The sequence below is a fragment of the Phaenicophaeus curvirostris genome, chromosome 15, assembly GCF_032191515.1.
Source record: "Phaenicophaeus curvirostris isolate KB17595 chromosome 15, BPBGC_Pcur_1.0, whole genome shotgun sequence".
NCBI classification, from domain to species: domain Eukaryota; kingdom Metazoa; phylum Chordata; class Aves; order Cuculiformes; family Cuculidae; genus Phaenicophaeus; species Phaenicophaeus curvirostris.
The window spans coordinates 12,088,355-12,111,855 of NC_091406.1; the positions used below are offsets into that span (position 1 = coordinate 12,088,355).

Here is a 23,501-nt window from a genome sequence, read left to right on the forward strand (position 1 = left end):
TCTTTTAAAGACTGTGCACATATAAATTTGACATTTGTAAATGATTGTCTTTTGTTTGGCACAGTTACTTTCCAATTAAACACTTTACATTTTGTAGGATACTATTATGTTAGCAGTCCTTTTGCTTTAAAATGTTTTTCTTGGCAACAGTTCTGACATCCAGGTGCTCATAGCAGATGCTGTGCTAACCCTTACCCAAAAACCATCATGTCTTCTCAGCAGTGCAAAGTTCTTCAATTTTACTGTTTCCTGAGGCTACAAGTTTTCATGAATAGCTCCATGTGGCTGGCACATCAACCCTAGGAAACTTGACATTTATTGAGAAAAAAGCCAACAGCAAATTGCACAATGCCAACTACTGGCCTTTGGACTTTACATTGTTTATTATGTAGAGCATTTTTTTTTTTTTTCCTCTTCCATTTGGTTGATTTGAAGAAGCTGACTCTCACAGTTTTGTAGTGAGGACGGTGTTTGACAGTCACTGCCAGTGAATACTTCAATACTAACAGAGCCATTTATCCAGATGGGCTATACAAGCCTTAAATTAATCAAGTCAAATAGCAATCATTATGTCTTCAATCACAGTCTTCAAAGATGCATTTTTCTTAAGAAATTTTGACTACTGAGTTACATTCAGGCCCATGACACTACCTGTATAATTACACAGTACTCAAGATGTTCCAGATTTGTAGCAAAGTACAAAGATATTAGACAAGGTGATAGAAGTTCCAAAGGGCAGGAGCCAGAAAGACAGTGAACATTTTAATATCCCCATTTTAGTAATAAGGAATTGGCTTATCTGGTAAAGGAAGATACTACTATGCATCATTTGAAGGATACCAACATACAGGACAGCCTCTGGGCAGTACCTAAGTGTCTCAATTTTTACTACATCTTCATATTTGTCATAGAGGTTAAACAATTTATCTAGACAGAGTGACACTCATTAACAGCTAAGGCTGGTTATTTCCTCTGCAAAGGAGATGTTTGATACTAGTTCCTCAGATATTGCTTTTACAGTGGGAAAAAAAACCCAAGAAAAACACAGCAATTTATTTGTAGGACAGAGTGAAGATGCCTGGCAGTAAAAAACATAGTCAGGAAAATATAGTGGCAAGAAATTTCCTTTATCGCCTTCAAAAGTTGTGACCCATCACAGGTTCTCAAAAGTTGTGAACCCATGGAGAGGTTTTCAACATCCCATGAGGACTGTGCTGGAAAAGCCCCCACCCCCCCCACCCCTCAATTTCCAAGAGAAGGAAGGGTACTGACTGATCTACACTACATTACAGAAGAACTGGATGAAGCAGGTAGGATCTTAAAATGATTTTAAACTACTTTGCCAAGAAGAACAATTGCAGAAAATAAAGCTCTGAGAATTCTGGATTTATTAGATTTTTTTTTTTAAAAAAAAAACCCCAAGATTAGGAAGGGCTGTCTAGGCATTTAATTTTAACTGGAATCCTAACTTTGAAAGTGTTTGACCTTCTTCTATAGTCCATAAAAGCTTCTTCTCAATGTCTATTAAAAAACTTTTAGGAAGAAAGGAGCAGTCTGACTTTAATTAGGTTGTGTTAGTTTTTTGGGAAGTTTCAGATCTAAAATTCATCTGAGTCTAAGCTTTTCCTAGAATTGCAATGAAGACATGTCCTTCCAAGTCAGTGAGGTAGAGGCCACCTAACTTCTGAAGGAGGACAAGGCTCTTAAGCATCTTACAGAGTTCAACATCTTGCAGGGTTTAAGAACTTTTTGCGATAATCCCTTTTGGCTTAATTTATATTATCTTCTTGAGAAGTGTTGTTACTTGTTATTTTTTTCCTTTAAAAATGCAGCATTTACCTTTTGACATACCCAGAAATTCCCAGAACTGCCCTGGAGAGTGCCGCTTGGCCATTTTGCATGCACAGCGTAGGGGTGGTTAAACTTTGTCAGAGATGATACGTTGCAGTGCTAGTAGCAGAAGTAGTTTGTGGCTTTCTGAGCTATTTTCAAACTCAGACTTCAAACTCACATCCTCTTCCCAACCATCATCTCCCAGGAGAACCTGTACCTCCTGTTTCTGCAAAGGCAGGTCCCAGACACGTGGCTGTAGCTCCTCTTGCACAATCCCAGCCCAGAATCCCCGCCTCACTTTCCCTAGTGTACCAGAACAGTTCAAAACTCTCATCAACATTGTGCAAAGTACCTCTTGCTGTTATGAACCACAGCCTCAATTCCTGGACTGCAAATTCATGCCTCCTTTTCCTACCGAACCACCACCTGTGTGCCCCTCACTCTTCTGCTGCAGCCTTTCATGCAATGTCTCTTATTTCCAAACACTCACCTAGCACGCCCCAGCTGCAGCCTGCACATGCTAAGCGAGAGCCCCAATGCTTTGCCTTCCCCTTTCCTCCCTTAGCTCCACCAGCTCTTGGATTTATTCTCTTGACCTGTTGGCTTCCCACGACAAAATGCAACAGAAAGGGGAACTTAAAATATGTTAGCTTAGTCTGTTTGTACTCACAATGGTACTGCTGAATGCCACTTGAGACTGGTTGCTATCGCGACGACCAAGTGATCTGTTCCTTGTATGCCCTTGAAAATTAGCTCTAGCACTCTGGCAGCGCCTTAAAGGTCTCGTGGTGCCCTGCTTGTAAGTGGTCAGTCTCTCAATATTCACGGGAGGAAGAGTGAAGTGTTGAAGTCTGGCAAAGTCCTCATCATCTAAATCCAACTCTTTGTGGGTTTCCAGGCGCCTGGCTGTAAAAAGAGAAAATGAAGCTTCTATTAATCTATTCTTTCTTTGCTCAGGAAGAATTCCTTAATTGGTTAAAAAGTGACATGATGCAATTCAAAGACAAACCATCTCAAAAATCATCAGCAGAAAAACTTCACTATCCACTTTAGTTTGTTATTGCAAGAAAACAAAAGTGTGCTTTCAAAACTATCAGTTGCTTTTATGGACTTCTGTTAATGCTTGGTCTCTTTAGCCATGTTTTGCAGTTGACTGGAACAGGAGAGTGAAATATGGCAATTCACAAATTTGTGAATGTTTTCAGTCACAGAGCCTAAACATCTTTTTGGCAGCTGCTTGCCAGCTTAATAAAATCCTTCACACTATGTAGAGAGAGAAAAATAACAACAAAGAATGGGCCTGAGTCAAAACCCTCAGATTCAGAGCACTGCATGTCAAAAGACTTCAGATATGGACTGCAGCTAAGGCTGACTCAAGAAATTGTGTAACTCTACCTTTCATATCACGCAGAAGACTATGGTACTATGTTAATTACTTCTGGACCCACTGAGCTTAATTACTAACTATCTCAGTTTGTAAGCTTATGAAAGGTTGGCTGGCATTCATTTAGAAATGAAAATGTTCTCTTTACACTTTCAAGTGGGTATCGAATGCAGGGCAAAACCTGAGATTCCTGCAGAAGGAATTGGAAGATCTTTCCTATCTGACTTCTGAGTCATTTGAAACACCTTCAGTTTCATGAATCTCTGTAACAGGAGTCCCTCACAAAATGGAGACAAATCCACAAAGCTCTATAGCCAGCCAGAGGGCTTGGTATGAATAATTATAAATATTTAAATTAAAAACAGGAGCTCAGAGAGAAAAGCAAATGTGTCTCACCATTTTCCTGATGTGAAAACTCAATTCCATCAATAGTGCAGCGTCGGAATACCATTTTGTTTTCTGTTAGCGTCCCAGTTTTGTCTGAGAAGATATACTGGATTTGTCCAAGATCTTCAGTAATATTTAGGGCACGGCACTGTATGGGCAGATCTGCTTCTTCATCATAAAGGTCAATGTCACTGTGAATTAAGAAGACTTGGCCCAACTTGACTAACTCAATGGACACGTAAAGAGAAATGGGGATTAAAACCTGAAAGAGATGAAATTCTCAGTGAGGGGTGAACCAAGTCTTATTGCTTTTTGTCAGCAATGTCCTGGCACAGATATACTAACAATTTTCAAAAAACCTGTTCTTCATAGAACTGAATAATAGTAGTTCAGGGGAGAAAAAAAAATCCTGCACACAACAGCAGTGGATAAAGAGTGGCAATAAGGGACAAATTTAAGACAAGATTTCTAGAATGTCAAATGCAAAGGTAAGCCTTTCAAGAGGATGCTCTTACAAAGCACTTTTTCTGGATTGAGGTGCATGCTGCTTTTCACCCTCTGAAACTCTGAAAGTATGGATGAGTACAACCTAACTCTCAATGCAAAACAGTTTCACAAGCAATTACTTTGCACACAACTGTTCCCACTTGCTAGTTTTCCTGTCCTGAAATAATAAAAATTCTTCAGTTGCACAAATATTCTCTTTCTGTAATGAAGAATAATCCCCCAAGGAATCTCTGAGGAACTCTGAAAGTTACCTTCACATTTCATTCATATTAAAGAAATTATATACATTTAAATCTCAGTAGTTTCATCAAGAAGTCTGAAAAGTGCATGTGACTTTCTCCTCATCTGACAAAATGTTCTCTCCTAATGAGGCTTAATCAGACTCAGATAGACAAGCATCCTAGTTCTAATTTAGCTTATTTCTTAAACCAGCTGAACCACACCAAGTTATTATTTCCTGTTGGCAAAAAGGACAATGTTTGTTTCACTTTTCCTGAGCTATTAAGTGGCATTGTAATTTTGGAGTTCTGGACATAAGTAGAAAAAAATATAAAAAGCAGACATTTGAATGTAAAGAACCTCTTTAATGCATATGTTAGAGATTGTAGAGTTATTTAAAGATGTAATACACATCCTTCCTATCTATATCCTTGTGGGGTTTCAACAGCAAGAAACAAAAATCTGCAGTTAACCAGAAAAAATATAAAAAACATTATTTCACACTCGAATAATTTGAAACACTCCTAGCAATATTTTCAAATAGGATTAGAAGGTTCTGCACAGCTATTAGTTGACATTAATTGTTCATTAGTGATTATACTCAGCCTTGAATAGCTTCTTCCTTGGAGGTAATAGAGTGCTTATTGTCTTTTACCTGCAACAGGATTATCATTGTCAAGAACATGTAGAAACCAGCAAGAACTGGAGACAGAAAATTGCCACTCTCATTAGGGACGTCATAAGGTGGATGCATTGAGAAATTTCCAGTCCAAATGCCATGCCCTGTAGGAATGGTATACAATATTGGAATACATTAAGGTGATTGACAAAGCTTCTGAAGTTTGCAGATATGGACTGCTGTGATAATTAAAAGGAGAAAGAACATTTCCAAAGCAACATTTCCTGAGCAATGCTGTAAACCTATTGGAGAATGCAAAGTATATGCAGAGCTCTGTTGAACATGCATATTATTGATATGCTAATAAGAAATGAGCAGTCATGCATGTTTTTATTCACTTATCCTTCAGCAGGTGCCCCCTGTGGCTCTTAGCTCTGCACACATCTCTCCTCACTCTACATCTTGCTGGTGGAGAACTCCATCTCTATAATCTACCTTTAAAAGTCCTCAGTGCTGAAAACTGCCATTTCTCTTTCTAACAGAAACAAACTCAAACCTTTCTTATCCTCCCTGACCATTCCTGATTTCCATCTGTCTTTGTTAGAGTTGATAAACCCTCTATAACTTAGTCTGGGCAGCTCATTTTTACATTCCCTTCAAACAAATTGTAGCACAAAACTGCTGCTTCCACTGTGTCTTAAATATCAGTAGATATCATCGCACTACTACAACAAAGCCTCCAATTCAGGATTTACCAGCAGCCCAACACAATTACTTTACCACATTTTATACTGTGCTTACTGAAATAAACTTTGCTCAAGGTTGCTACTAAATTTACAGCATCAGAAACTTCACACAGAGCTAGGACAAAAAATTCAAGTTTCCCTCAATGCATCATTGCTCCAGAAGCCAAAACCTTCTACGAGTCCACTTCACACATCCAGCTCTGATAGAACTTATCAGCGCCAACTAAGCAAGCAGTTGTTTTGCAGCACCTACCTACTAACATCTGCCAAAGGAATTCAAATTATTTCAGCAATACCTCCTGGCTGCTAGAGACCACAACCATATCTAAGCAAGGATGACTATGCTCTGCAAGATACTTCTTACCGCACTTCTTCACTGTGTGCCAGAAAAATCCTGGTAACTGATCCACCAGTGGTATTTTTTCCTAGAATCTTACACTCAGACAAAGCTGCAAAGTGAGAACTGCTATGATAGAGCTACACGACATTTTGAATGGATGAAAGCACTAATGGACTTGTTTTACATGTTGCATTTAGACTATTAACACTTTATATACATTTTTTTTTAAAACCTGAGCAGATAAAATGTTCTTTTAAATGTTGATATCTTTCATTCAAGACTGCCTTAAACCTTAAATTAAAGGACTTAATTACTCAAGGGCTTGCACACTAGACAAAGGACTGTCATGAAATCTACATGACAGCAGCTAGGGAGCAATGAAGATAAGGTCTCTCCCTCCGTCACAGACAGCTCAGTTGTCAAACTGAAATCCCATTTTTGTGCTGAAAAAAGCCCCCATACGGCAGCAAAATTTATAAGAGCTATTAAATCAGTTCAATTTTTCATCCTTTTGGATGACCCTTACTTCTAATGATGTTACATTGATGGCTGGCTGGTGTGTCACATCTCATGCCTCTAGGACAGGTTCAGGAAAACTTGACAGAACCACATGGTTTGACTTTGCCACTGCAAAACTAATTCAGAGCAGTAGCACTAAGCAAGTAATCACCAAGATGAAATCAATTAAAAACAAAAGGGGCTCGGAATGCAAAGTGCTCATAGAAGCCTCTGTTGTCTCTTTAAAGCAGTGACCCATTCAAAAGACTTTGGGTTTAAAATCTGGCACTTCCCTCAGGATTACAAGATCCTATTAATCTTGAGCCACCTGGGGCAGATGGAAATCAGAGCTGGAAGGCAAGTACTGAATATGATGTTTTTGAGATTAGCAATCTAGTAAACTCTAGACAGCTAACCCAATTTACTATATTTGACTATGCTCACTTGCAAGGATGGCAGGAAAATACAAGCTATTCCTACCTGAACAATCCATCTCTCAGCCTGCTGTAAAGGGGCTTTTGAGAAGGAAGGTAGTTGGGGGACTGTAAACTTGATGAGTTAGTCGTGTGCAGTTCATGGACTGTAAATTGGGTGTGGCTGTCTGACATCACCTCAGAACGTTAGAGAAACATGTTACTGAAATGAAGGTAAAGCTACATAATTTTACTTTTGTTGTTATACACAAGGAACGAAAAGGAATAAACATACATTCAGGAAGCAGATCTCAGTTGGCAAGTATTGATTCCTACAACCCCTTAATCCAATGGCTTTCACTTGCTTGCTTTACATGTATTTCACCACGGTGATGATCAGGCTTACCTGAAATATTTATAGCTGTGGCTGAGTTTTCTTCCAACTGAATTACTCAGATTTGCCATTTTATCTTATCTATTGGAAAGTCCAAAAATCCTAAAGACTTCAAGAGTGTTCAGCTCTAGATCTGATCTCACTCATGTCTGTAAGATCAATTTTAACTACCATTTAGAAGAAAAGCAATGAAACGGAAGATTTTTATCAGTGTTTCATACCTATAGCTCCAACAAGACACATCACGAACAGGAGTCCTGCACATAAGAAAATATCCATGTTCATCCGTCGCTCTATTTTGCTGCGCTTGTAACGAGGACCATTGTTATTTAGCATGGCCTTAGTTTCATGACCTTCAAAACAGGAATGGACATCATCATGTTTGTGTAATATTTCGTAGTGTTTTCTTTTTAAAAGTATTTCTCTCATGAAATGCGACCAGGATAATTATAACTACCATTACTTTGACTCTCATTTCATTCAGTAATTTTACTACCCATCTTCTCATGTGACTGACTAGCAGAATATATCAGAGACTAAATCTAGAGGTTTACAAAAGACCTCCATTACATTATAGATTTCAGCTGCTATTATATATTTTACTTTCCCAGAGACAGCAGATTCAGTAGGGTCATAGGGTTTATATAAATATTCAAAAACCAAATCTTGAGAGTAAAAGGAAAAAAAAAATCATATAATATCTTTGTATTTTACAAACAACATGATTATGTACTATATAGATTCCTGAAAACCAGATTTGAATATTTTTCAGCAGCTCTTTAAAAGCCGTTATACCTATTTCATTTATTCACTAAAATAAAATCTAGTGTGAGATCTAGCAGTGAAAGACATGAATGTGATTTTATTTCTTTTTCCACTGTGTGGTTGTAAAAAGCCAGCAAAACAGCACAAGAAATAAAAAAATAAACCCAACCCTTAAAACTTACTGAATTAGAATTGAGCTGGTATATTTTTGATGGAAAAAGAGAACTGCTGTAAAAAGCTACCAGGTGAAAAAACACTTTTCTATACTATTCATATTACCTGAACTGTGGCTTCACAATTGGGATGTCTGGATACCATCTGTTGCTATGATAAACGGTATCTTTTATGCTTATTTCTGCTATGATTTTCCCTGAAAATAGAGACCCTATAGACTTGTATTTAGTTTACATTTGTATGTGTATGATACATGTGAGTGCCTGTTTTCTATGCTGTCTTTTGGCTTTCTCTAGGGAAGCAATTTGAACGAAAATCTTAAAGTTAGGTGAGATTCAATCACATCTGCTGGATTCATTCTATGTTTACATCAAAGGTTTTTAATTGAGGCAGAGAGCTAGAAAGAAAATTACTCTCTGGCCTTATGTTCAGGACAATCACCCAGGAGCTGGGTTACACTGAATATGTAATTATTTACACAACCTGGAGCTGTGTCAGTGGGACCAGTTTATACTACCGATGCTCCTTCCTTTCCAGGTCACGTATATGTACATGCTTGCTTGTTTAACACAGTCTGGTATTCAGGGCACAACTTGTGAAGCAGAAGATGTACGTTCATTCCCATACAGGCAGAACTGAGAAAAAGTCCCAAGTCTTCCCTTCAGGGAACAAATGCTCTAACCACAAAGATACACAGAAGAGGAGGGTACCACTCCCTGCACTTCTGTTCCTCCAGCAGCTGTGTGAACCTTGTTCCTCACTTTTCTTTTATGTCATGCTGAACAGAATGTTTTGTATTGAAAACAAAACAAGACAAAACCCTCTAATCAATTCCAGAAAAACCTCAAGGAAATGTTGATGGATTTATTTCAGGAAGAAAATGGGAAAAGATTTCTTTTCAAATATCATCTCTATCTTTCCCTTCCACTTCAGCTGACCAACAGGAAAAGGTCACATCTGTGATACAGATATCACCTTGCAAGAAAGAAGATATCAGAAATGAGGAATAAACTACTTTGTTCTCCTCTACTCCTCACAGTTAATATGCTGTGCAATGCAACAACTCACCTACCACCGCACTAGCATCTTGTCTCTCTATTTGTGAACACTAATGGGCTTATCCAAAACTTCATTCTGGTACTTTTTCTACGTATAATTATTGCTGCTGTCCCTATCAGAATGAGAAAACTACGTTGCTTGTTACTCTGTAATGAGGTTTTTGTGCCTAAGTGCTATTGCTTTGTGTAGAACCATTTGGGTAGCCATGGAAAGTACAAACATATTCAGGTCAGATGAGAACTGCACAGGTTCTGTCCTTCACAAAGACTTCCATCAGAAATTAGGTTTGAGAAGTAATAGAATTAGAAAAATGGAGAACGTGACTAATCTTGAACGTTCAGAGAAGATCACAGACCACGATTAAAAGCCAGAGTATAATCAATGTCAAAGAACCCTAGAAATGAAACTAGTGCTGCCTCAAGTGAGTATAATTTTAGAAGAAAAAGAATAAACTTTTATACTGACATTTACAATAAGATGTCAATTAGAAATTGAAGACTTACTCAGATCAAAGACATCCTATATTGAAAATTATTTTAAAACTATAACCTTTGTTACTAGCAGCTTAAGCAACATTAACAGAGATCCACAAAAACATCTACGCTATTGGCCAAAGGAACATAGTGGAAAATGATTGGACTACAGAGAAGAAAAAAAGGCATCCTAACAGGAGAAGGGAGGGTGAATTACTCCAATTCTATACAGAATGATTCAGAAAATCTTGTATAGTAGTTACTTCAAAAAAGAGTGATGGCTTTGGCTCTAGCTCTCCTCGTCTATCTGGTCAGCACCATCCTTGCATGGGGTGTTCAGAGAGACAGGCAGTGAAAGATTCGCAAGGTGAAAGCTACTTTGGGAGTTCATGGGGGCTATAGCCATTTAAAGTCCACTTCTGCAGTAGTGAAATAAAATGGCCAGTTGTCACATAAAATAAACTGGGTGGTGGAGATTAATATAGGCTAAATGGCTCTTGCAAAGATGATGACTTCTGTTTTCTCATAGATGGCTCAGACTTGAACCCCCTGCTGCTACTTAGACATAGAATCATAGAATCATAGAGTCATAGAGTCATAGAATAACCAGGCTGGAAGAGACCCACCAGATCATCGAGTCCAACCATTCCTATCAAACACTAAACCATGCCCCTCAGCACCTTGTCCACCCGTGCCTTAAACACCTCCAGGGAAGGTGAATCAACCACCTCCCTGGGCAGCCTGTTCCAGTGCCCTATGACCCTTTCTGTGAAGAATTTTTTCCTAATGTCCAGCCTAAACCTCCCCTGGCAGAGCTTGAGGCCATTCCCCCTTGTCCTGTCCCCTGTCACTTGGGAGAAGAGGCCAGCACCCTCCTCTCTACAACCTCCTTTCAGGTAGTTGTAGAGAGCAATGAGGTCTCCCCTCAGCCTCCTTTTCTCCAGGCTAAACACCCCCAGCTCTCTCAGCTGCTCCACATAAGGCCTGTTCTCCAGCCCCCTCACCAGCTTTGTTGCTCTTCCCTGGACTCATTCCAGAGCCTCAACATCCTTCTTGTGGTGAGGGGCCCAGAACTGAACACAGGATTCGAGGAGCGGTCTCACCAGTGCCGAGTACAGAGGGAGAATAACCTCCCTGGACCTGCTGGTCACACCGTTTCTGATACAAGCCAAGATGCCACTGGCCTTCTTGGCCACCTGGGCCACTGCTGGCTCATGTTCAGTCGCTGTCAACCAACACCCCCAGGTCCCTCTCCTCCCAGCAGCTTTCTAGCCAGACTTCTCCCAGTCTGTAGCACTGCACAGGGTTGTTGTGCCCCAAGTGCAGGACCCGGCACTTGGCCTTGTTAAACCTCATGCCACTGGACTCTGCCCAGCGGTCCAGCCTGTTCAGATCCCTTTGCAGAGCCTCCCGACCCTCCAGCAGATCAACACTTCCACCCAGCTTAAAACATAAAACAGGTGAAATGAGTCCACTGGAAAGAAAAAAAAAATAACCAATAATGGGGTTAATTTTTAGTTTTAAATGGACGTCTGTTTAATCTACAAATAAAGTGGGTAGCTGATACTCTGTTTCTGGAGCAGAAAAGTGCACAGCTGGCAAAGCTGATGATAAATCATGCTCACTGAGTAAAAGCTGTGGTAACACTCCATAGGTAAAAGAGGCTGAGAAAAAGATGAGCTGACCCACAGATGAACCTTGTGGTGCTGCATTTGATTGGGGCACTGACACTGTCTTGCTTGGTTCATGTCTCTATTGCATGAAATTCATGGTTGCTTGGACACACTATGTCTATGTCAGCACAAACCTGTGCTGCTGCTGCCATTTCTGTCACCTCCAGCTGCTGTTCTCACTGTGTACTGTTCTCACTGCCTCCTGTGTACTGACACTGGCACAGCTTGGCTTTGCAATGATTTTTTCCTTTTCTTTTGTTTTTTTTCTTGGTAGATTTTCAGCTGCATCAGTTTCTGCTCTGAGGAGCCAGGCACAGAGACCTCCCTTAAGGCAATTGTGTAGGTTTTATGCCAGATGGAATTAGTAGTATAATCAGAGCTGCAGAGTTGAGGGTTAAACTCATCTTAGTGATTTTTTGCTCCTCTGGATATTTTTGCAAGATATTACAAAGATAGCAAGATATTTGACCTATACAAGAATACTATCTATTGCTAGATACCTAGCCCAGGACTCTGGGCTTTAGGGATGCATTGATGAGCAATACCTTCAGTTAAAAAAGTATATATAGATTTTCCCATGCACTACCAGCTCTTAAAAGAAAACATAAAATGGTGGTGCAATATTGGACTATACATATTTACAAGAAAATTCTGTGCTACGTAGATGGAAAGTACATCTTACCTGTATATATAACAATTCCTATTACAGCCTCAGTATTTCTGATCGTACATCCACGAAGCAAGAGGCTTTCAATGTTAAAACCAATCCGTTCATGATTTGGCTGCTCCCTAGAAGAAAGAAAACAAAATAAAGCATTGACTTTTTTTGTTCTAATATAGTATCAAACAAAATCTTCTCCCAAGTGACAGGGCACAGGACAAGAGGAAATGGCCTCAAGCTCCGCCAGGGGAGATTTAGGCTGGACATTAGGAAAAATTTTTTCACAGAAAGGGTCATTGGGCACCGGAACAGGCTGCGCAGGGAGGGGGTTGAGTCACCTTCGCTGGAGGTGTTTAAGGCACGGGTGGACGAGGTGCTAAGGGGCATGGTTTAGTGTTTGATGGGAATGGTTGGACTCGATGATCCGGTGGGTCTCTTCCAACCTGGTTATTCTATGATTCTATGATTCTATATCTGTATGAAATTGAAATCAAGGAACCTGAAGGCCCTACTTTCACTTGGCTTCCAGTAAGAAGTTACATATAAGTCCAAATATCTCTCTTAAAGACCACTTGCATGGTGTGTGTATATCATGATGTCAATATGGAGCAAGTTTGGCTTTCATTCAGTACCTTATCTGTCAGATTCAGTACCTCATAAATGATCCAGTATGCGTTATGTGACTAGAGCAGGGTTTGCCTGCTAGCATGGGTTCAGATGAATACATCTGCACCTGGCAAGGACCTCTGTCTCTTTGTCAGCCACCAAAAGGCTTCTCGTCTCTGAGAATCTCAGCTCACTTTAACAGTCTCTGGGCTAAGGATCTTCCTCGCTCTCACACTGGATGGAAGACTTTGCATGTGAGCTGAAGATGTCCTGTCACATTCCAGAACTTTCTGCTACTGGAACAGACCAATGAAAACTTAATGAAAATTATAAGGTCTGTGCTCCACCAGGCAGGCAATTTGTTACTAGCCTCTGAAAACGGAAGTGTAAAAATACTTTTGCTCCCAGATTTTATTATATACTCTAGAAGACTCCTCCTGAGATCTTTATCAAAGCTGAGATTTTTCACTTCAGACACTCCATCTAGTTTTGTTATGTAAATATCAGCTTAAGAGTTTTTTCTAGAATATGTTTCTTTTGCTACTTTCTACTTGATATTTGGCACTGCATTTACCGGTAAACTGCAGCATTACTCAAATGAAGGGCAAGGTCATGTACTACCTCGGGGCCAAGTACAGTCCTATGCCTCTGTGCAGCTGCAGTGGTTACCTAACATCAAACTAGACAAGTAAAAAGCCTGATGTACCAACAACCTACAGCTGGTGCAATTGTAAAAAAACCCCAAACTAATGCCAGAAAGCTGTTTTTACGGGAATCTAGATTCAGTCTTTGTGAACTCACTCAACAAAAGCCTTCTTACATTGCCTTGAGTATAATTTATTGTGGTCAAGCATGTCAGATGGATGTCACATAGTCATCATTTTTAGCAGAGTACTGCTAGTGTTCTATAGCGAGGCAATAGAGCCTCAATAACTTGTGAAGTGTTCTTGGAGAAAAAGGTAACCTGTTCCAAGTAATTTATGTTTACAAAATAGCTCAAACCACAGCAGACCAATGACAGAAACTCCCCTAAATGTTAATAAATTTCACTGAAAGTGATTTAATCTGTTCCTGAAACAGTGAGAGAAAGACAACTAATTCCATAGGCCACTAAGCAGGTGAGATATTAGGCATTTCCCAAAAAGACTTCTGTTACAGACATTGAATAAAGATTTGAAAAATTTTAGGCCACTCCTAGGTCCTAAGGGTATGTATTTGTGTGGCTTTTTATGTGACATACCACTTGCATTTCTATGATCTCAGTGTTCTTGTGCTGTATTACAGCAGGCTAATTGAAAGGATTGCTTCAATTTGGATTATACCAAATGGTCTTCAAAGCCACCAACCACCGCCAGTGATCAATACAACCGTGACTTCTTTTTCCTTCTTAAGATGTAACAGTAGAGGGGAAATGACATCGTTATTAGAATCATCATTCTTACAGGGCATCAATTCTCAAGGCCAGACTAAACACAGTCAGTGCTAATGGCCGAGAACCCTCTGGTTTACCCATGTCAGAGGATCTGGCCATTTGCAGTTACTCCAGGGGCAACAATCTTCCTGCATTCTTGAAGAGATATTAACTTCTAGTTTAGCTACTAGTAAATTTAACAAAGCTGGGGCAAGGATAGGGATGCTGGCGCATTCCTACAGTTGAATTATTTGCATAACTTGAGGCTTGCGTTTAGTCTTGGACAGCAGGTATTTCAAACAGTTCTCTGATGTGGTGTGGGAACCATCATGGATCAACAACCACTCTGAAAAGGACCTTGGGACACTGTTGTCCTGTATTGGAAAGTAAGAGAATTTTAGGACATGAGCCATGTTGTACAAAATTGCCTGATAACCAGGGAATGGGCTTCAATCTGATAAACTTCCTAGTATGGATTTCCTTGTTATGCCTGTGCCAGAACTGTTTAATGAAGAGAGAACATAAGGGAAAGAGAATGTAGTTTTTTTCCTCATGTATATATGTTTACACTAAAAGAAAAAAAGGCACTGTTTTATACTAGTCTAACGGTAGCACATTTATTCAGTACAGTTTTCTTGCTCCCTTGCTTTTTCTAGCTATAAGAAGAAAATCTGATTCGTTTGTTAGATCCTGGATACCTTTTCCCTGTGGCCATACATATGGAGAAATTAGAGCAATGTAGCTGAATATTTTTAAACACTAGGAAACCTTTATATTTAAAATCTAGCCTAGCCTAACCCTCAGGTCAAATGTAAATGAGTTTCTGTCTGAATTCCAAAAAGAGAACGTGACAATGGTTTGACAGATATGGTTGGGCTTGATGATCTCAAAGGTCTTTTCCAACCTAGTGATTCTATGATTCTGTGATTCTATGATTAAACAACTGCAAATTCAATGTCAAGCCTTGGTCCTGCTTTGCCTCAAAACACAGATTCCAGTCTACATTTTACATTGATTTTGGACCTGAGAACAAATAATTTTGATGTCCATTAGTTTCTGCCAATATGTTCCTTCCTTCTACTTCCCCCAAGAGAAATATTAAAGTTCAGATATCAAAAATGCATTTATAGGTAACAAATACTTACATGTACCCTTTGAATTTATTGAGATCATTGTTAGGCATTTCGCAGATAATGGTGTTTTGGAAAAATTCAGGTTCAAATGAAGTATTCTGCAAGAAAAAACACGCTGAGAATGAGCGTCAAATCCAATGAGGGCTTGAAATGCTAAACACTAAGAGCAGCTAAATATGAGGCCACCAGAATATTTGGTCAATGGAGCGCTTGCCTTATGAGGAGAGACAGGGAGTGTTTAGCTTGTTCAGCCTAAAGCAAATCTTCAGAGGGGCTGAGTAAAGATCTGAGATTTTCCATTCTTGGAATAACAGCTGGATAAATTACATGAAGAAAATACTATGTGTTGGACAAGACGTCACAGATGCCAGTTAGTGAAAATACCTGCCTTCATTTAAAGTGTGTGTAACAAATAGTTCAAATTATGTACAAAACAAAACCAGCCTTCAACTAAAAGCATCCTCAAATGAAAATAATTTCAGAATTTATCAGGATTTTGAAATATGTTAGAAGAATTACTTTATGGGCCATGATGCGATAACTATAAATAGGAGCCCATACATTTCTTCTCAGTCTTTTGTAAGATGAGTGAATTCAGTATTCCTAAGCATATCCTGAAACAAAGAACTGACCCCAGTCCATATGTATTTCCTCCCTTCTTGGAGAGTCACACTTTATAGATGCAATTAAATCTGTTTAAGTTTTAAGCACAGAAACCACAGGACTAAACAAAGCTCAAAGAACAAGGAAGAAATTGTCTCACTAAAACCTGTACGTATGATATTTACAGCACTGGGTTGTTTTTATTTTTTTAACCTAAGGACTATTAACACAAATATATTAAAATATTATAACAGGGTAATATAGAAGACTATTTAAGCTCCAACCTTCCTGAGCACTGGCTATGACCACAGTCACAACTGCTTTACACTCTGCCAATGTAATAAGACTTTAAGTATGAACACTTCTGGGCATACAGTTTATCTAAATAACAACTCAAAGTCTAAAGGAAATAGTCATGACTAAGCAGTCTAAAGCATAATTTGGCATATGGGGATTTCACAGTTTAAAAGAAGACTTCCTCATAATATAAATGACTGAGTCAAAAGGTTGCATTTTGTATGATAGTAGAGCATTCTGTTTTCTTCTAAAAGCAAGAAAATACAAACTTTCAGTGGTGAACTGACTATGTGACACAAATGCAGCATTTGTTCTCTTTAAGTAAAGAGTTTATTATTTTTTGATAAATCTCTACATATTAAAATATTTCAGTGTTTCTCAGGAAAAATCCCTTTCCGCAGTCATCACTGGAAAGCACTGGAAATTTTATGCATTACACTACAGCAACCACAACCTGGGAAAGCCCTTAATTGTGCTTGGAAGTTATTTCCATTTGAAAAAAGAGCAAGTAACATTAGAGTACACTATCTCACCACAACTGGCCATGGAAATGGTGGGCTTTTATATAATAAATCTGGCTGCTCACGGGCAGCTGTGTCCCACCCACCAACAACCTCAAAATGTCTTCCCAATAACACTGTTGTTTGTGGCTAAATGTAATAAATGGGCATAATCCCTAGAATTACCTGTCAAGTTTTTGGATTTCCTGCCTGCTGAAGGGATTCCAGTGGAAGAAAATATTCCTCTTCACATGCTACAACTCCTTAAAATTGTACTATGTTATTTCGAAAACTGCCCTGCTCTGTTTGAAAAGGTATTTAAAAATCTAACAAGTACAACTCTTCCCAAGTCATGGTTTCTTCTTTACTTCTGGTTTATCAGACAAGTCAAGGGAATGTACTAGTAAAGTGTTTGCGAAGAAATGATAGAGCTGATGGAAAAGAAATAGTGATTTTAAGCATTCAAACGGAATCTCTGCTAAGAACCAAATTGATGTCAGACGTATCAATTTTATTTAACTTTTAATTTAAATTTTAATTTACCCTGAGTTCCTATTCAATAGCTTATTATACTTCTATAAAAGATTCTATGATTTCATTACAACTTAGCTTGCCTTAGAGCAGTTCCTAGATGAGCTGCCATATGTGTACATGCCTGACAAATGAACAATAGTACGTCAGCTGTGACAGGGAAAAAAAATCCATAAGAAAGCCTTCAGTCACTTTGGAAGGGAGCGCATGAGGTGTTGCTGTGTGCTGTGACAACCTGTGGCTTACAGATGGTTTATATACAGGAAAGACTTGCTGCTGTCCTGAACAATGGAATGGTGTATTGTTGCTTAAGCATCTGCTGATGCAGTTTACAGCCAACAGCTACTGTCTGAGTATCGCTTTTTCTACAGATACCTCTGTGCCTGAATAACAAAAGTCTTCTCAGACAAACTGCTACTTTCTGTACAAAGTATTAGCTCCAACAGCAAGACATCAGAACTGCTGCACTTCAGGGCTGGTGTGCAAATGGATCCAGACCAACTCTGCAGCGTACGGGCTGCATTTCCCGCAGGTTTACCTGGCTGGAGAACCCCATCACGACTTGTCGTTGTTTAAGATTCGTCTCCCCATCGAGGTTGGCGGTTTCCAAGTGACAGACCCCATTCTGATCAGAGGAGTACAGCAGGAGGATATCAGCTGGGATGGTCTCGTTACACTGCAGCTGCACAAAATCCCCCACGCGGACGTCTTTCCAGCATTTCTCAACATAAGCACGTTCTTCCCTGTTACATGAAAACCATGTAATGGGTGACATTAGGAAAGCAGGCCTCTTGGTTAGTGGGACTTCAAAGAAATAAAACAGGATGTTGTGGCATACAAAGAGAGCACAACAACTAAAAATTAACGATTTAGACACTTTCACAGTATCACGACCATATATCACATTCAAAGAATATCTTCACATGGAATAAAAAGAGACTAAAACAGAAATTCTCTTTCATTCTAGCATTAGGCCTATAATCTCCACAGCAAAAGACAGAAAGTTGCTCAGGCTAGCAGAGGCTTTTTAAAGTACTTTACCCAAGAAATCTAGATGTTTCACAAAAAAAAGTTATTTTTGACTATATTACTCTTTCTTAGCTCCTTTCCAAGGTTGACATATAGATCCTGAAAGAAACAAACCGCTGTCTTAGCTACAGCTGTTTCATGCCTCTCCAGCTTGTAACTCTCAAAGGGTTATAACAAATCTTGAGCTTAGCCCACAGAAACAAATTCCAGAGGTAGAACAGCAGACAAATGACCCCTTAATATCAATGTAACTAGGCTGAAATTGTAATGGGAAAATTAAGATAAGACATAAAGAGCTTCTAAATTAAAGAAAAAAAAAGAAAGGCTTAGAGTTCAAGGACAAGAAATAAAGAAATGACTATTTAATCACAAACCAGTGCTCAGTGGTTCAGGAAAGAGCAAAGTTTTTTGACATTACCTTTTCAATAACTGATCCACCAACTCTTAATCATCTAAGCAAACTGGAGACTGCACAATAAGTTTCAACATTAGTTAATGGGAAAAGTGCATGGGTAACAATGACCATGTTTCTCCAAATCTTTGAAAGAAACTTATTTTTTTCAAGATGAATATTTGAATCATCTTATATCTTGCTCTGTGAGAGAAAAAATGCTCAGTAAATGTCTTTTTGTAATGACTCAGAGCCTCATTTTTGCTTAAGTCTCATTTTTGCTTGTTTGTAATCATCCTCATCTATTGCCTGAAGAATATTGTCATTGAATTAAGTGTTTGTATCATGAGAGGGGGAGCTGCGATATAGCAGATGAAGTGTTTTGCTACAGTTCAAAGCACACAGACAAGTACAGCTTTGGAGTGAGGCCAAAGGCTGCTTCCTGCTAACCTACCTCCTTGGCCCCCTGTAAAGGAGACTCAGCCATAAGGCTGTCAGGCAAAGCCTTGCACTTGGCTGATATCCTTATCTGTAAACCAGCACAAGATAACAGCTTCCTGCAAAGTACATTTAAGCAGTTAAACTTGGTGCATCTCACATTATATCCATGTTTTAGTCAGAAAAGAACACCTAAATCCAAACTACTTAAGTCATTTTAATGCTAGATGAGAGGCAGATGAGATGGTAAGGCAGAAATACTTTCCCTTCCTATATTAATGTTTCATTGCTGATTTTTTCATTCTTCATTCATCTGACTTGACTTATTTGCATGTAATTTTTGTTTTGCTCAACAACAGACATAAAAGACCACACTGAAGAACATAGGTTTGTGGTAAGTTAATTTGATGTTGCTGTGCATTTAAAAAAAATAACTCCAGATCAATTTATGTTTGAAAAGTATTTAAGCAGGTGCATGTTGAGTGCTTATTGCTCTAGAAACTAATGTTAACAACTACGTAACTGTGAATCTTTCCTGTGTCAAGTGCTTTCCGGGTAGAACTTCTTAATTTGTTTGTTTAAAATATAAAAATGAGAGTACAGAAGCAGTTTAGAGCAAGCAGATGGCTTGCTATCCTAGACAGCTGAATGCCACGTTTAGTTCGTATATAGTGTTTGATATGACTTCTGCAGGGTAACCTTTTACCTCTCTGTAGGCCAGCTCTCTGAAGTTTATGGAACACACTTCGTTTTTTTCTGCTCATAAAATTTTATAGAAGGGTCTTGTCCAGCTGGCTGTCTTCCACATCAGCTTTAAGAAACCAAGTTAACACAAATAATCCACAGAATTCACAGATGTGTAATATTTTTTTCCAATATCTCCCTATGAAATACACATTACACATAAAGCTTCAGGTTTTGCCCATTCACTAATTACAGAGGAGACGGTGAGTCAGAAAAGCCGAAAGATCTCCTTCAGATCAGAGGAAAAGTCTTATTTAGCACAGGGGCTAGAGTTCAGGAATTGCTAGAATCCTAGACCTGTGTTCAGCTGAAAAGTCTGTTCCTCTCTCCTGACGAGCACTGAATTTGATGAAGAAACATATTTTATTTCCCTGAAAGAACTATTCAGCTGGAGCTGTAAGATTAACAATTTCTTCAAGTACAAAGGTTTTCTACAACTTTGTAGAGAATTACCAATAGATGAAAGGAAGACAAGCACTTCACAAGAAAGCTGGTGCACCCCACAGGAGCACTGGCCCAGTTGCCTAACAAGATTTTTCAAATGAAGCAGTTTCCTTCTAGCAATTCTTGCAACTGGGAACACTGCCCATTTTTTTGTTCAGTGATTAAAGTTCACAGCACAATCTCCAGTTGCTAAATAAACCAGGGAACTTCATAAATCTAAGATGGTCTGACGGGAAGCGCATAAAAAGGGTAAACACATTTATCCAATAAAATAAACAATGTGGTGGTTTCTAATAGGTGGAAAGCTAGAAATCCGATTGTTACTGTGCGTGGCATCCGGGCTGTGGCACATCACAGAAACGTTCTATGACGAAAGTTTTCCTAGTACCTCCTCTTCTTTACCAGTTCATTTATCAACAGCACAATTAAAACCATTCCCTTGCTGTCCTGGGATGACGGGTAATGTGATAATGCCCATCACAGGACAGTGCAGACAAAAAGAGGCAGTTACCCTTGAACAATTAAGTCTGCCAGAATTTCTTATTGGACTCATCACATCTGACCAGAAGGCTTGAACTAAATAGGCATTATAAAGTAATTTCTGGGAAGAAAGGACCATAAAGAAATCCTGCTGTGGTTAGAGATTGTGAGGGAACATGAATAAATTATTGACTTTGTGTTAACAATTTCATATCACATTCATAGAGTTCAATGAAGATAAATTTCAAACAAAAACTGAGTCAAAATGGATGTTGAATAGGAGCAAATACAAATTATTATTTTTTCATGTGCACTCCACAGCACATCTCTGAGTCCCAGGTTGTCTTAGGGAAAGAACTTCAAAAATCTTTATCACCTGAAAGAAGTGGAGAACTTCAGGGGAACTTCAGCCGCCAGCTAGTGAAATTCATGCACCGTTCAGAGAAAGTATCACTGAGGTGTAGAAGCCTTGATATTCCTATGCCTGAGAAAAGTGATTGTCATTTTACCTGACAGAATGTGGTGGGGGCTTCAAGTAGGGCACAGGATTGAGACACTCTTTTTGGGTGTATGAAATGAGTGTACTAAAGGCTCCAGAAAACTCCTAGTTTTTAAAATTATGCTTTGTTAGAAAAAAATAATAAAGAAGAGGCAAAACGCCTTTTTGCTTACTGTGCCCTTGGCAGGATGGTGTTTTCCTCTCATCCTGCTCTCTGCTCTACAAACTTTCAGGTTTACCCTGGGCTGAATGAGCTGCATGTGATGTTTCCTGGGTCCAGAGAAAAGCTGTCTTTTTTCTTTTACCTCTGAGATTAGACAGCAAGTCAATTCCTATTTTCAAGCATGCTCCCTAACCTTCTCCATTATCTCCCAGATGCCACAGATCCCTGTTGGTCACTATGTCTCTGGCCAGCCTCAGTTGGTTTCCCAAGCATGGGAAGTACCCAGGGGAGGTGCAATGTATCCTCACTTCAGAAGACTTAGATGATCAGAGCATATGAAGGAGGTTGAAACAGGAAGGCAGCCTTTTTCTTCACTACCTAGCTTCCTTGATTTGAGCAAATATAAAGTATATTATAGGTTAACACATAGCAAAGCAGATCTCCATTGCTGTGATAGAGATTTCTTAAGCAATGAAGCTAACATTTGCCTAATAAATTACAATGCTGAATTACAAAACCTCATTTGACTGAAGTATTTTAATTCTCTTTCATACCAGTGAGTCTAGCTTGAGCCATTTCTAGTTTTCAGCTGCTGGCAGTTCTGACTGTGCAACACAGTTTTGTTTTTTTCTATTCTCACATCACTGCTCCAGGACTACCCCAGAGTTACTGCTGCTGCAGAGGTCTTTAAATGTTCTAAAACCTTGCACTAAGTGGATAAAGAGTCACAGCAAAGGCCAGCTTGACTTTTTTTTTATCAGACATCAGTAGACCTACAGAGGAAGAGGAGAATGATGCTTGAAGGAATGACTTGAAAGCCACAGGGCCTTAATGCATCACAGAGGAACTTTCTGCTGAAAGAGTAAACACACTACCTCATTTAAGATGCCTGTTGACTTACCTACTTTTCTGAAAGCTGCACAGGATGAGTCAAAGCATATAAACTAGGCTTCTCTGAGTCACTGTCAGACATATCCATGTTTAGGTGCTTAAAATTAAGCAATGCGACTAGCTCAAAAAACATTAATATTTTTATGGCTGCTGCTACCTGAGGTACATGCATTCAAGTCAAGCATGTGGCTGTGCCATCTTGAACTATGCATAGTCCTTGCATTTACACCTGGGTATCTTTTTGGATACTGAGAAAAATTTAGGGTAAATCTTCCAGAAGTGTGAAATTGATGTAAAAATATGTCTGGGTGCTATGGAGTAGTTACAGACCACCACCACTCATTCCCAGGTTATGTCAGATCCAGGCCATACATGAATTACGTATCAATATTTCCTTGAACGCTACAGAACTTAAAAAAAAATTAAATAATAGCTTTTAGCAACTGTTGGGTTGACATTCAGTTATAGGTCTGTCTATGGCATTCTGTATCAGCCCCTGTTGTTAGTAAATTAATGACAAACTGGAAAGAGTTCACATAAAAGTAACCACATAAGGTTTGGAGTGGCTTGCTGAGAGGAAAGATGAGAATGGTGATCTACAGGCAGATTTTGACTAGAAGGTGTCTGAGTGTAGCAAAATGGACTTGATAAAAATCACACTTGTTTGAAGATTATAATTAAACATTATGGATGGAGAATAATTAAGTTTGTATGAAACCAGGTGACTTGAGGAATTTGAATCCAATTAAAGAGGGATAATAAAGCATAAAGTCATGGCAAATGCTTTGATAATCACATTCTGTGGTAACAGAAGATTCCTTTCTTGAAAAATTTCAAAGCAGACAAAGTACATTTTGAAGAATACCAGGAGAAAGGAGGCAAGTAAACACAGATCTGTACCATCTGTGATTTAAGTTTTTGTTCTCTTCTTCTGCTGTGCGATTCACTCTCAGAGTACAACAGTCTATATATAATTATTATGATTCCAGAAGTTTTTTTTCAGAAATCAAAAAACTGCACAAACACCAGATCTACTTTATTGCATCTCCCCCAAACACCTTAATGTCTATTAATTGTCTCCCATTTTCTCAATTAAACTTTCTTTAAATACACTACTTGAAGTGTCTTTTCCTTCAATTTGACTAACAGACTAGATTACTCATTCCAGCTGATCTCTGTGAAAAGAAAATTAGAAG

General features: G+C 38.9%; 1 protein-coding gene across 2 annotated transcripts in view; it reads right to left on the minus strand.

The window, feature by feature from the left end:
• The window catches only part of ATP10B (ATPase phospholipid transporting 10B (putative)), a 50,332-nt gene that overhangs the window by 21,235 nt on the left and 5,596 nt on the right, over positions 1-23,501 (minus strand). For both annotated transcript variants that reach the window (XM_069869088.1, XM_069869087.1), the window contains 7 exons: positions 17,765-17,969; positions 15,308-15,393; positions 12,167-12,273; positions 7,562-7,693; positions 4,986-5,113; positions 3,614-3,866; positions 2,504-2,739 (listed from right to left, as the gene is read on the minus strand). In XM_069869088.1, the coding sequence (XP_069725189.1) occupies positions 2,504-2,739; positions 3,614-3,866; positions 4,986-5,113; positions 7,562-7,693; positions 12,167-12,273; positions 15,308-15,393; positions 17,765-17,969 (1,147 nt within the window). The remainder of the gene's footprint in view (positions 1-2,503; positions 2,740-3,613; positions 3,867-4,985; positions 5,114-7,561; positions 7,694-12,166; positions 12,274-15,307; positions 15,394-17,764; positions 17,970-23,501) is intronic.